This window comes from Salmo trutta, chromosome 35, assembly GCF_901001165.1.
Source record: "Salmo trutta chromosome 35, fSalTru1.1, whole genome shotgun sequence".
NCBI lineage: Eukaryota > Metazoa > Chordata > Actinopteri > Salmoniformes > Salmonidae > Salmo > Salmo trutta.
Genome location: NC_042991.1, coordinates 14,616,534 through 14,630,884, shown reverse-complemented (window position 1 = coordinate 14,630,884; position 14,351 = coordinate 14,616,534). Strand labels below are relative to the sequence as shown.

At 41.2% G+C, this 14,351-nt stretch overlaps 1 protein-coding gene across 3 annotated transcripts in view; it reads left to right on the top strand.

Annotated features, from left to right (window-relative positions):
• The first annotated feature begins 545 nt into the window (after nucleotides 1-545).
• Nucleotides 546-14,351, top strand: part of ppp1r13bb (protein phosphatase 1, regulatory subunit 13Bb) — a 79,773-nt gene continuing 65,967 nt past the window's right edge. Inside the window, exons 1-2 of one of the 3 annotated variants that reach the window (XM_029733417.1) lie at nucleotides 546-722; nucleotides 1,574-1,667. In XM_029733417.1, the coding sequence (XP_029589277.1) occupies nucleotides 1,659-1,667 (9 nt within the window). In that variant the 5' untranslated portion in view covers nucleotides 546-722; nucleotides 1,574-1,658. Of the gene's footprint in view, nucleotides 723-1,488; nucleotides 1,668-14,351 lie in introns of all 3 variants that reach the window. The other 2 variants (XM_029733416.1, XM_029733418.1) reach the window with 2 other exon arrangements.

Sequence of the window (14,351 nt, the reverse complement as noted above, 5' to 3'; positions counted from 1 at the left end):
TCGAGAGCAAGCTAATGTTAGCTAGCCTCCGAAACACAACCTAGCCAAGCCACACTGCCACACCAACATGTCAGCATGCATGCACCCAGCCCAAGGAAATCTCAGCCTGCCAAACCCTCTCCTGACCCAGAGGATGCTGGGCCAATTGTGCACTGCCTCATGGCAGTGTGTCAAGGCCAGCTGTGACACAGCCTGGGATTGAACCCGGGTCTAGTAGTGACATCTCACTGCAATGCAGTGCCTTAGACTGCTGCGCCACTCGGGAGGCCCCCACAAATTGCTTTTAACAAACAATTGGTCTGCCCAAAACTGCATTCCTCCGTTGAATTTCAAAATACTGATGTGGCCCTTGAGCCAAAAAGTTTGCCCACTCCTGTGTTAGATGGTTGGGTATTTGTTAATCTTTTTTTTTTTTCAACCAAAGTATAAGGGAGTTGTACTCCAGTCTAGTATGTGGCGATAATGCAACATTTATTGGATGCCAACCGCCGTTAAACCTCATCGAAGAAGAAGTGTTTGGCTCTGCCCACCTCCTTGCTTGTTCTGCCCACTAGGATTCAGACTCTGGTCTATCTTGGGTTAGTTGTAAAGATCTTTGACCGCATCTTATGGCGCTAGTACGTTAGGTTACTTGGTGAGAGGTATCAGTAGCTTCATTAGGCCTGAATCACTCGCGATAGGCTACGACGACCAAGAATGAACAGGAATTGACTCTGACATCTGTAAGTAACGCTTTTGTTGTTTATTTCAGTAGCTAGCTATCGTTTCATCAGCTGATTAGCTAGCTAGTTAACGTCATCTCGCGACCTAAGTTAGACTAGCTATTCACTAACGTTAGCTAGTAAACAATCCACCTGAACAAGACTAACGTTAATCATGTTTGACATTCAACAACTAGCTGCAAACGTTAGCTAAGCACTACCCAACGCTCCTATAATTTCAGTTATAACTACGATACAAACAATTGGCAACGAACGTTACGTTAGATAGCATAGCAGAACAAGCAGCAGCTAGGTAACGTTAGCTAGATAGTTAGGTCTTGCTGAGGGCCTAACTTTAGCTAACTGTCTAATTGGCTAGCTAGCGAAGTTCCACACTGACCAAATTATACTGACGGTATGACACTACTAACTAGCTAACGTTAGCTTGCTACCTAGCCTATAAATAGTTAACTACTTACAGTACAATGTTAAAGTAATCATCGAAACATTAACTTAGATAACTCTCTAGCTATATAGTAAGGGCAACCGTAGTGTCAGTGTTTGGTATTCATCATCAATATAAGGTTCGTTCCAGGCCCAAGAGTTGATGTCAGTGTTTACCGTAACGTTAGACTAACTGAGCTCTGACCAACTCGGCCTAACTAGCTAGTTAGGCCAACGTTACTTCTCACTGCCTGCCACATAGTCTGTATGCAGTTAGTTGGCTAGGTATCTAGTTACTGTAACAGTTAGTTAGCTCATATCCGTTTTATATTGCATTGCATAGGACGAGGCCTGGGCTGGCCCTCATCACTGAACTGTTGGCGCTACTGGGCAGAATCTCCAGCCATAACTTTGGATGTCGTTAACAGATAGCTAGAAGACATCGAATTCACCCTTTCCAAGTTCGACATTGTTGATTTGATGCCCCCGTCGTTCTGACAGACAGCCGCCAATATGATACCGGTGAGTGTTGGTGAATGTACATGTTATGCTTGTCGTTCGACACTTCACAAAGGGAACATGGAGGCATTAAAGCTGGGATCCTTAATGGTGAATCTGCCACTAACGATTGGGATATTACATTACGGGACATCATTGCATGCGTTCGATAGAACAGAAGAATATGTAATGCAATGTTTTTTTTACCACACTACTAGACACACATCACCTCATTTTCATCCGCAAAACAATAACAAAGGTGCTGGGGCGGACAGTGGTTATTTTTCCCTTTATGCGGATTCCATCTTTAACTGTTGCCTCAGTCAATCTCTGTGAGAAGTGTATGTTACCAGGAAGATGATACGTGCTTGAAACAGTGGATTTTGATAACGTTTCGCTTGAAATGTGCATATAGTAGAGCTCAACTTCTTCTACCACTCTGCTCGCAGGGTTCTCACCGCTCACAATCCCCCTATATTTCTCCACGTGCCCTCCTCTCGTTGAAAATGAATCGTGGCAGAACTTCTCCTGCCAAATGTGTTGTTGAAAACCCACTACGTTTTTGTATCCCTTCTCCAATATTTGAAGCATTGTTCCAACTAGACCACTGGCTCATGAAACCACAGCTCTAGTTAGATCCTTGTACGGCTACTTCTTCCATATGGGCTTCTAGTGTAGGATGGATTATAGATGGGTGAACATTTTTCTACCTACCTTGTCGATACTTCCATAATTCATGATTTTTGAATTGCACCAATGTCCAGTTGCAGGTGGAACCCCGATAACCAGGGAATATTCAGAAATAAATACATCCAGTTTTGGTCGCATTGCGTAACGCTGTGAAATCTATATGTGGCCGTAACCCCGTTTTTTTTTAGAAATGACTAGTTCCAGCAAAGATGTTAGGAAATGTGAGATGTATGTCAGCTAAGATGGCGAGAAACCTCTTCACGCGGTGCTAAAAGTATATTTCATATTTTTGTGAACATTCTCTGGATTTTGGAGTTCCACCTGCAAATGTAAACAGCCGTTAATAAGACACTGGTGCCTTCAAAATGTTGAATAAATGAAGTATCACCAATTTTAAGGTTGGTTGAACATTGTTTTACCATATTGTCAATGAACCATCAACTCGACCACAAGCTTTAGCTATGCCGCTTGTTCGAATGCCTTGGCTAGTGAAACCCCAAAGAAACAATTGCAGTTGGAAAGTAATATTATGTCTAATGGCAAGCGCATGTACGCACCAGTGAATTAAATGATCACCTCTGCAAGTGTCTGGGAATACCATTTAAGAATGGGATTACCGTAAAGAAAGTTGGGATAATCCTAGTGATTAATGTGGGAGGGGCAGCGCCCTGACAATATTCCACCAAGTCTGCTGCCCATTTGGGGATCTAATGAGATTAGTAGATTTTCAGACAATCCACAGGGGTTTAAGTGCTGTGTGGCACTGTTCACTTCCTTTTAAGAAAGATTACATTAGTGCCTGAGGTTGGTTGAGCATTTAGGGTTAAAGGCGCTGCCCTCTGCACTCAAACCCCTCTCTGCATGTGTTCAAATCCATGCCCAACCTGTCTTCACACTATGTTCCTTCTTATCTGTCCCAGCTCATTTGTCTATCCCTTTTTTAAAAAAAACATTCTAGTCAGCTCTTTGTCACCCTGCACTGGTTTGCAATGGTGACAATTAGCCTAGTTATGCATCATGACTGTTAATCCATTTGTGACTTTGGAATGGGTGTTAGGCTACCCTTTTTAAGAGTTGTTGAATACCCTAGGTTTTGTGAAGGCTCCACTGACTTATGAAAAAGCGAAGGATTATACAGTACCAGTCAAATGTTTGGACACCTAATCATTCCAGGGTTTTTCTGAATTTAACTATTTTCTACATTGTAGAATAATAGTGAAGACACCAAAACTATGAAATAACACATATGGAATCATGTAGTAATCAAAAAAGTGTTAAACAAATCAAATAAATTTCATATTTGACATTCTTCAAAGTAGTCACCCTTTGCCTTGATGACAGCATTGCACACTCTTGGCATTCTCTCAGCCAGCTTCATAAGGTAGTCACCTGGAATGCTTTCCAATTAACAGGTGTGCCTTCTTAAAAGTTAATTTGTGGAATTACTTTCCTTAATGAATCAGAGTCAGTTGTGTTGTGACAAGGTAGGGGTGGTATACAAAAGATAGCCCTATTTGGTAAAAGACCAAATCCATATTATCAATCCAGAACATTTCAAGAACTTTGACATTTTCTTCAAGTGCAGTTGCAAAAACCATCAAGCGCTATGATGAAACTGACGCTCATGAGGACCGCCACAGGAAAGGAAGACCCAGAGTTACCTCTGCTGCAGAGGTTAAGTTCATTAGAGTTAACTGCACCTCAGATTGCAGCCAAAATGAATGCTTCACAGAGTTCAAGTAACACACATCTCTACATCAACTTTTCAGAGGAGACTGTGTGAATCAGGCCTTCATGGTCAAATTGCTGCAAAGGAACCACTACTTAAGGACACCAATAAAAAGAGACTTGCTTGGGCCAAGAAACACGAGCAATGGACATTTGACTGGTGGAAATTTGTCCTTTGGTCTGGAGTCCAAATTGGATATTTTTGGTTCCAACCGCCGTGTCTTTCTGAACGGATGATCTCCGCATGTTTGGTTCCCACCGGGAAGCATGGAGGAGAAAGTATTATGGTGTGGGGGTGCTTTGCTGGTGACACTGTCTGTGATTTATTTAGAATTCAAGGCACACTTAACCAGCATGGCTACCACAGAATTCTGCAGCCAAAAGCCATCCCATCTGGTCTGCGCTTAGTGGGACTATCATTTGTTTTTCAAAAGGACAATGACCCAACACACCTCCAGGCTGTGTAAGGGCTATTGGACTTAGAAGGAGAGTGATGGAGTGCTGCATCAGATGACCTGGCCTCCACAATCACCCAACCTCAACCCAATTGAGATGCTTTGGGATGAGTTGGACAACAGTGAAGGAAAAGCAGCCAACAAGTGCTCAGCATATGTGGGAACTCCTTCAAGACTGTTGGAAAAGCGTTCCAGGTGAAGCTGGTTGAGACAATGCCAAGCGTGTGCAAAGCTGTCAAGGCAAAGGGTGGCTGCTTTGAAGAATCTCAAATATATTTGGAATTGTTTAACACTTTTTTTTGGTTACTACATGATTCCATATGTGGTATTTCATAGTTGATGTCTTCTCTATTATTCTACAATGTAGGAAATAGTAAAAATAAAGAAAAACCCTTGAATGAGTAGGTGTCCAAACGTTTGACTCGTACTGTATGTAAAATGAATGCACTACAAAACAAACTCAAAGCAAAACCATTGAAACCAGGCCCACACTGATATAATTGACTGTACTTTAAAAGCTGAGGAAAGAGGTGAGAGCCAGAGTGGAGTAGATAAATATTGGGCAGTTGAACTTCTGACCCCTTCTTAAGGTGTGGCTTTGGGTTCAGCATGAGGTTAGGCTCTCATGGGTAGGCTGCTTTACCCATGCTGTGTTTCATATACACCCCCCCTCCACTGTCACTAGCAACCTACCCTACAGAGACATTCCATGGGGCTAATTTTGAAGAAAACAGAAAAACCTCTGCTCTTCATGGTTCTTTTTTTTTCAGCCGTAGTATCATGTTTTACATCCAATTTGGCGACAGATTTTCATGCAGATATTCTAAAATCTGCATATAGCAAACATGCGTATTTTCCCACCAGTGGTGTCTTTCCACCAAACTGACTTGTTGCAGATACAAATCAGTGGGTGGTGACAGTGCACACAAAATGTACTTTTTTGCTGAAGTTTTCATGTACCAAATAAACATCGAAAGTTCAATGTGTTTCCATTGCATTTTCAACTCGACTGATTAGTTTTGTCCCAAACTGTTGCGTTAAATAGCAAATATGCCTACTCTGGTCTTTGCACGTGTGCTCTAGCCAAAAGCCCGCAGATGATGTGCGGTGGACTAGTCTACATGATGAGATTATTATGGATAAAAGGGAGAGAGCATTTTTATTTGTCAAACGCAACTCAAGCATCGATCATCATAAGACCCTCAATATTTATTGGAAAGGAGCATCAAGATCACGGTGCACTTGTGAAGTTCATCATGACTATTTCATCTGTAGCCTAATAAACTGCATTTCCCAAGTTGTAGTGGGAGGACAACACACCAAATAATCACGTGAATACAAGTTTACTTCGATATGGTGGTTGTTATATCATTTGCGCATTAAGGCGTTTCCACCTCCATTTCTTGCTTAATTCATTTCAGGCACAAAAAGATTCCATGTCGACTAATAATTCTATAACAGCACTTTTAAAATTGTACCAAAATGTCCTGTTTCCATCACTTTTTTTCTTTATACGATGTAACTTTACTTGCATAAAAACTGTGGATGGAAACGTGGTTTGTTATGGCTGTTCGATTGTGGTATCGCCGTGCTTGGGAGTTGGGACATTCTAAGGTCAACATACTGCTGCCGCGAGTGGGGCTGATATGACAAATGTAGCCTACATTGTATCAAACTTTTGACGTTATCGAAGGTACGCTAGTTAGCGAAGCACATTCACAAACCCTGTGTTTTGACAAGGTTGATATATTTCCATGAACTCCAGAAGAATGTAGGGTGGGAAGAGATATTTTGTTTTCCCTATCACACAGGAGATTGTGTGTGACCTACCAATTTTTCCTATACCTGCAAGCTACAGACACACCTTTTGGAGTTGTGAGTGGGAGAGAGTCCTGCCATGCGAGTCTATAAGAGGGGTAACATGACCTAGAATGTTGTCTCGTGCTAGGACTCCAATGATGAATGGTGAAAAAAACTAAACTGCCAGCAGCCCATGGACAATCTGCCTACACAGTGACATGCATGCATGCATGACAGTACACAGGACTATAGGGTGTGTGAGGACCTAATGCCCTCACTGTACAGCAGGGGGTCAAAGGTCAGGTTTAGGGTTTCCCCTGCATTTGCACAAATGCTATGCGCGGTGTGCAATATTTAGGAAATGGCTTTCGATCTGCATTTCATCTCTCATGAGCACTGATGATAAGCTTAATGATTGGATAGGTTTATCCACCCGCTGTTACCATCTAACATTTTAGGCCTATTTAGTCAGACCCAGCATTGTAGATGGGCAGCACAGACTCCCAAATCCTCAGGTTAATGAGGAGAAAATGCTGCCAGAGAGAAATCGGCAATCTGCTAACTGGATGGATGGAGGTTTTGCTGGCCAGCCCAGCCTGGGCAATGGATAAATGTGTTCACTCTCTGTGCCTGCCATGCCCCCTGGGGGTATATTTAGCAGGTCAGACGAATTGCTCCCCGGTGGAACAGCACAGGGAGCTCTCAGGGAGCCTTAGCCGCCCTTCCAGTCCATCACACTGCTCGCAAACAAACAAAAACACACGCACACTCAGTCTCTCACTCGTACACACATTGCAGGGGGCCGGCTGTCCTGGAGTAATAGACTTGAGTGATTTAGGTGAGAGAAAAGGAGAGACTGTGGAGTTTGTTGGTGTTTATGTATCTATCTGAGATCGGCTACTACCCCCCTATTTTAATGTTGGTGTGTTTCGAACGGCACGATGTGTGTGAGAGGGCTGTCCTGTTTTTGTACTGAATTTCATCTGTGCTTTTTGGAGTTTGGAAGAGCCTTTGTCTTTTGTCCATTTCATGTAAGTAACAATGGATAAGGGAGAATTTTTTTGGTCACTTTTGTGCATTTGTCATTGTCAGTTTCAAAGTATTCGTTTAGGGGCCCGACCGATATATCAGTTCACTGACGGTATCGGCCGATATTGGCCTTTTACCGCTATATCGGTAGATAATTCCACAGTATGAGTCATAATACGCATAACCTAGCGGTCAAACAGGGAAGACATTCCAATAATTTTCCCACAATTTTTCCTGTAGGGGATTTTTAGAAACATTTAAAATAAGGGCTGTGTTTCGTGTAGGCTTACCCTGGCATGATGTATACTCTGATGCTATTTAGCATTTTTGAATCGGAGTAAAGAGTGCTGAATATATTGATAAGTCATCTTATTCGAGAAAATTACATGGTTATCAAAACGTCATGCCAAAGTCTGCATAAAACACAACCCTTATTTTAAGTGTTTCTTAATTTCCCTGTTTGACCACTAGGTTTTATGGGTATTATGACAATTCCACTCTGGCGCTCTATAAATAGGATGAAAAAAGTTCTCATACGGTATCTGAACTAGAGGTCGACCGATTAATCGGAATTGCTGATTCATTAGGGCCGATTTCAAGTTTTCATAACAATCGGTAATCTGCATTTTTGCACACCGATTGTGGCCGATTACATTGCACTCCACGAGGAGACTGCGTAGCAGGCTGAATACCTGTTACGCGAGTGCAGCAAGAAGCCAAGGTAAGTTGCTAGCTAGCATTAAACTTATCTTATAAAAAACAATCAATCTTATCACTAGTTAACTACACATGGTTGATGATATTTCTAGTTTATCTAGCTTGTCCTGCGTTGCATATAATCGATGCAGTGCCTGTTAATTTCTCATCGAATCACAGCCTACTTCGCCAAACGGGTGTTGGTTTAACAAGCGCATTTGCGAAAAAAAGCACTGTCGTTGCACCAATGTGTACCTAACCATAAACATCAATGCCTTTCTTTAAAATCAATACACAAGTATATATTTTTAAACCTGCATATTTAGTTAATATTGCCTGCTAACATGAATTTCTTTTAACTGGGGAAATTGTGTCACTTCTCTTGCGTTCCGTGCAAGGAGAGTCAGTGTATATGCAGCAGTTTGGGCCGCCTGGCTCGTTGCAAACTATGTGAAGACCATTTCTCCCTAACAAAGACTGTAATTAAATTGCCATAGTTGTACATAGTCATGCCATAACATTGAAGGTTGTGCAATGTAACAGCAATATTTAGACTTAAGGGATGTCACCCGTTAGATAAAATACGGAACGGTTCCGTATTTCATTGAAAGAATAAATGTTTTGTTTTCTAAATTATAGTTTCCGGATTCGACCATATTAATGACCTAAGGCTCGTATTTCTGTGTGTTATGTTATAATTAAGTCTATGATTTGATATTTGATAGAGCAGTCTGACTGAACGGTGGTAGGCAGCAGCAGGTTCGTAAGCATTCATTCAAACAGCACTTTCGTGCATTTGCCAGCAGCTCTTCGCTGTGCTTCAAGCATTGAGCTGTTTATGACTTCAAGCCTATCAACTCCTGAGAATAGGCTAGTGTAACCGATGTGAAATGGCTAGCTAGTTAGCGGGGTGCGCACTAATAGCATTTCAATCAGTGACGTCACTCGCTCTGAGACCTTGAAGTAGTTGTTCCCCTTGCTCTGCAAGGGCCGTGGCTTTTGTGGAGCGATGGGTAACGATGCTTCAAGAGTGGCTCTTGTCGACGTGTCCCTGGTTCGAGCCCAGGTAGGGGCGAGGAGAGGGACGGAAGCTATACTGTTACACTGGCAATACTATAGTGCCTATAAGAACATCCCGTAGTCAAAGCTATATGAAATACAAATGGTGTAGAGAAATAGTCTAGAGGGTGACCCGTTAATCGGAATGGCCGATTTTAATTAGGGCCGATTAAACGTTTTCATAGTAATCGGTATTTTTGGACACCGATTTGCCGAAATGTAAAAAAAATAATCATTTTTTTAAATTAATTTTATTTCTTATTTTTATTTTTTTTTATTAAAAAAAAATGTTTTACACCTTTATTTAACTAGGCAAGTCAGTTAACTTCTTCGGGATAGGGGGCAGTATTTTCACGGCCGGATAAAAAACGTACCCGATTTAAACTGGTTACTACTCTTGCCCAGAAACGAGAATATGCATATAATTAGTAGATTTGGATAGGAAACACTCTAAAACTGTTTGAATGGTGTCTGTGAGTATAACAGAACTCATATGGCAGGCCAAAACCTGAGAAGATTCCATACAGGAAGTGCCCTGTCTGACAATTTGTTGTCCTTCTGTTGTCCTTCTGTTGCATCTCTATCGAAAATACAGCATCTGTGCTGTAACGTGACACTTTCTAAGGCTCCCATTGGCTCTCTAAAGCCGCCAGAAAGTGGAATGGGGTGTCTGCTGTCTCTGGGCGAAGAACAGCAGGAGAGTTTGTGAGTGGTCAGCCTGGGGACAGTGACACTGGAGATGCACGGTCACGAGAATTCTCAATTTTTTTCTTTCAGCCTTTGAATGAATACAACGTTACCCGGTTGGAATATTATCGCTGTTTTACGAGAAAAAGAGCATAAAAATTTATTTTAAACAGCGTTTGACATGCTTCTAAGTACGGTAATGGAATATTTCGATTTTTTTTTGTCACGAAATGCGCTCGCGCGTCACCCTTTGGATAGTGACCTGAACGCACGAACAAAACGGAGCTATTTGAATATAACTATGGATTATTTGGAACCAAAACAGCATTTGTTGTTGAAGTAGAAGTCCTCGGAGTGCATTCTGACAAAGAACAGCAAAGGTAATCCAATTTTTCTAATAGTAATTCTGAGTTCAGGTTGTCCCAAACTTGGTGGGTGTCAAAATAGCTAGCCGTGATGGCTGGGCTATGTACTCAGAATATTGCAAAATGTGCTTTCGCCGAAAAGCTATTTTAAAATCGGACATAGCGATTGCATAAAGGAGTTCTGTATCTATAATTCTTAAAATAATTGTTATGTTTTTTGTGAATGTTTATCGTGAGTAATTTAGTAAATTCACCGGAGGTTTGCGGGGGCTATGCTAGTTCTGAACATCACATGCTAATGTAAAAAGCTGTTTTTTGATATAAATATGAACTTGATTGAACAAAACATGCATGTATTGTATAACATAATGTCCTAGGAGTGTCATCTGATGAAGATCATCAAAGGTTAGTGCTGCATTTAGCTGTGGTTTTGGTTTTTGTGACATATATGCTTGCTTTGAAAATGGCTGTGTGATTATTTTGGGCAGGGTACTCTCCTGACATAATCTAATGTTTTGCTTTCGTTGTAAAGCCTTTTTGAAATGGGACAATGTGGTTAGATTAATGAGAGTCTTGTCTTTTTAAAATGGTGTAAAATAGTCATATGTTTGAGAAATTGAAGTTATAGCATTTTTGAGGTATTTGTATTTCGCGCCACGCGATTCCACTGGCTGTTGACTAGGGTGGGCAAGCGTCCCACCTCGCCCAGGGAGGTTAAATCGGGTACATTTTTTTTATCCGGCCGTGAAAATAGTGCCCCCTAGCCCCAACAGGTTAAGATGGTGAGGAAGGCACTTTTAAAGAATAGCCAGGCATCATCTACTGACGGGATGAGGTCAATGTCATTCCAGGATACCCCGGCCAGGTCGATTAGAAAGGCCTGCGTAATGTATTAGTGAACTGGGTTAGAGAAGGTCAGATTGATTATCGAACTCTGTAGTCAGTGCATCATCATCATCGTCAGATCATAATTTTTGATGGCTCTACACAGCACTGTGGAGCTGGACTGCATTGTAGTTTCCAACAGGCCAATATTCAACGTAGTTTAACGCAGAAAACGTGGTTATACACTACAATGATCATAATCCATTTTGCGTCTACTTGTCCGAACGCCTGATCGGAGGGATAGAAGGTATCTACCTGAAAATGTGAGGTATCTACCTGAAAATGCAGTACATGATCTAAGATTTATACTTTTATGACTGCTGAATACAAACTGCCTTATTTTCTTTGAAGAATTACTAAAATAGTGATTTTTGTCAGACAGCATAGGCAGCAGGGCTAATTGAGGTTATTTTGCTGCGCTCCCCGTCTTTGGGTTGTCACTAGTTGCCACAGTCATAATGTTTAAAGCCCGCTTATTTCTACAATTTCTCTACTTAAAATCTAATTTTAAACCTAACCTTAGCAGTGTGGTTAACATTATGCCTAATCTTAAATTAAGATGAAAAAGCACATTTTTGTTTACAAATTTTTACGATATAGCCAATTTGGGCTTTGTGGTTCTTTTAACTAGTGACAACCCTGTCCTTGTCTACAGCCACTCCATTCATATTAAACAACAACCTACCTGTTGGTTGATCATTGTAGCCTACTCCTTTCTCATTTAGTCAACTTAATTCGGTACGTTTTTATTATATTTTGCATTGATTAGAAATCACTGACTTCACTGGTGCATTGATTGACCGGCAATAACAACAAGCTACACAAGTGTCCAGGCTACTTCTTTTTTTGATGGGGCTCACTCACAACTGTCAGTGTTTTATTAAAATGTTGAATGTAATGGTCTATCCTTGTAGGCTATGTCACATAGATCATTTTATTTTAGACAGCCTTTTCATTGTTAGAAGGCCTATTCTTTTCTTAAATGAATACTCTCGCAAGTAATCAAATACTGATGTCCGGATATTCTAATATCTTTGCCCATTTGCCACAAATACAGTGCATTCGGAAAGTATTCAGACCCCTTGATCTTCTCCACATTTTGTTACATTACAGCCTTATTCTAAAATTAATAAAAAAATTCTCATCAATGTCCCATAATGACAAAGTGAATTATTATTATTTTTCTTTCTCCCACAAATAAAATAAACAGGTCCATAAGTATTCAGACCCTTTGCAATGAGACTTGAAATTGAGCTCGGTTGCATCCTGTTTCCATTGATCATCCTTGATGTTTCTACAACTTGATTGGGGTCCACATATGGTAAATTCAATTGATTGGATATGATTTGGAAAGGCACACACCTGTCTAGATAAGGTCCCACAGTTGACAGTTTGTTAGAGCAAAAACCAAGCCATGAGGTAGAAGGAATTGTCCATAGAGCTCCGAGACAGAATTATGTCGAGGCACAGATCTTGGGAAGGATACAAAAACATTTCTGAAGCATTGAAGGTCCCCAAGAACACCGTGGCCTCCATCATTCTTTCCATCATTCTAACCCTAACCCACCAAGACTCTTCCTAGAGCAGGCTGCCCGGCCAAACTGAGCAATCTGGGGAGAAGGGCTTTGGTCAGGGAGGTGACCAAGAACCCAATGGTCACTCTGACAGAGCTCCAGAGTTCCTCTGTGGAGATGGGAGAACCTTCCAGAAGGACAACCGTCTCTGCAGCACTCCACCAATCAGGCCTTTATGGTAGGGTGGCCAGACGGAAGCCACTCCTCAGTAAAAGGCACATGACAGCCCGCTTGGAGTTTGCCAAAAGGCACCTAAAAACTCTCAGACCATGAGAAACAAGATTCTCTGGTCTGATGTCACCAAGATTGAACTCTTTGTCCTGAATGCCAAGCGTCACGTCTGGAGGAAACCTGGCATCATCCCTACGGTGAAGCGTGGTGGTGGCAGCATCATGCTGTGGTGTCGGGATGTTTTTCAGTGGCAGGGACTGAGTCAGGATTGAGAAAAGGATGAACAGAGCAAAGTACAGAGAGATCCTTGATTTTAAAAAAATGTATAACTCCACAGCGCTCAGGACCTCAGACTGGGGCGAAGGTTCACCTTTCAACAGGACAACGATCCTGAGCACCCAGCCAAGACAACGCAAGAGTGGCTTCAGAACAAGTCTTTGTATGTCCTTGAGTGGCCCTGCCAGAGCTTGGACTTGAACCTGATCGAAAATCTCTGGAGAGAACTGAAAATAGCTGTGCAGCGACTCTCCCCATCCGACCTGACAAAGCTTGAGAGTAGTGATGCACCGATATGACATTTTTGGCCGATACCAATATCTGATATTTTCCTTGTAAAAAAAAAAAAAAAAACGATACCGAAAACCAGTATTAAAAAATATTTGCTGCTTTTTAAGCGTTCTACTACAGTTAAATAGTTAACACACACATGGACGTTAAATAAGGGTTACACACACCACACTGACCAATAAGTTATTTTGTTGGCATTTACGTATGTCCCCATTACCAGTTAAACATAATCAAAACCTATTTCTTTCACTTACTTGCTGTACTGTTTTGTTGTTCATTTGATCAGTCGTTTCATTCTCAACCAGGATTTCTCATACTATGGAACGCCGTTTGTGTCTTTGCGTGTTGAATAAGCTTGTTGGCCAATCAGGACCTGAATATGATTGCACGTCACATAATAATTTAACGTGTTAATACATTTTTTATGTAGTTATTACACATTAATCACTCGTATTCCATGTCAACTATTCATTGATACGTATGCTATGATGCTGGTGAAGTTGTCTCGCGCACCTACTGTGCTGCTCATAAAAAAAAAAGCTAGCTAGCTCATGGAAGCAACCAATGTTCTTCCCCAAAAACATAGCAAAACGACATCTGTTTCAGTAGCTGTAGTTAGCCAGCTAGCTAACTATATAGCTAGGTGTAAACATCTAAAATAACCCTCATTTATAAGACAGTTCTTATTTGATTAATGGTGGTCGGACCCATCTATGTGAAACTAGCCACAATAAGGATTAGTGGACTTTGTGGTTAGCCTTCAAAATAAAAGTATGTCCTTGACAGTGATACAAATGAATGCAAATAGTAGAATTATGCCATAATTGAATAGATCATGCTAAACGAGGTTGTAATGTTATATAAAATCAACAAAAGACAATTTGTTAATTTGACATCTGTTGAAATCACACTGGATGTATTATACTTTAGAATTGCAGTGGGGGCATACTTATTTCACTGTACAGCCTTACCTATGGATTGTGGATCAATGACATGGGGGAT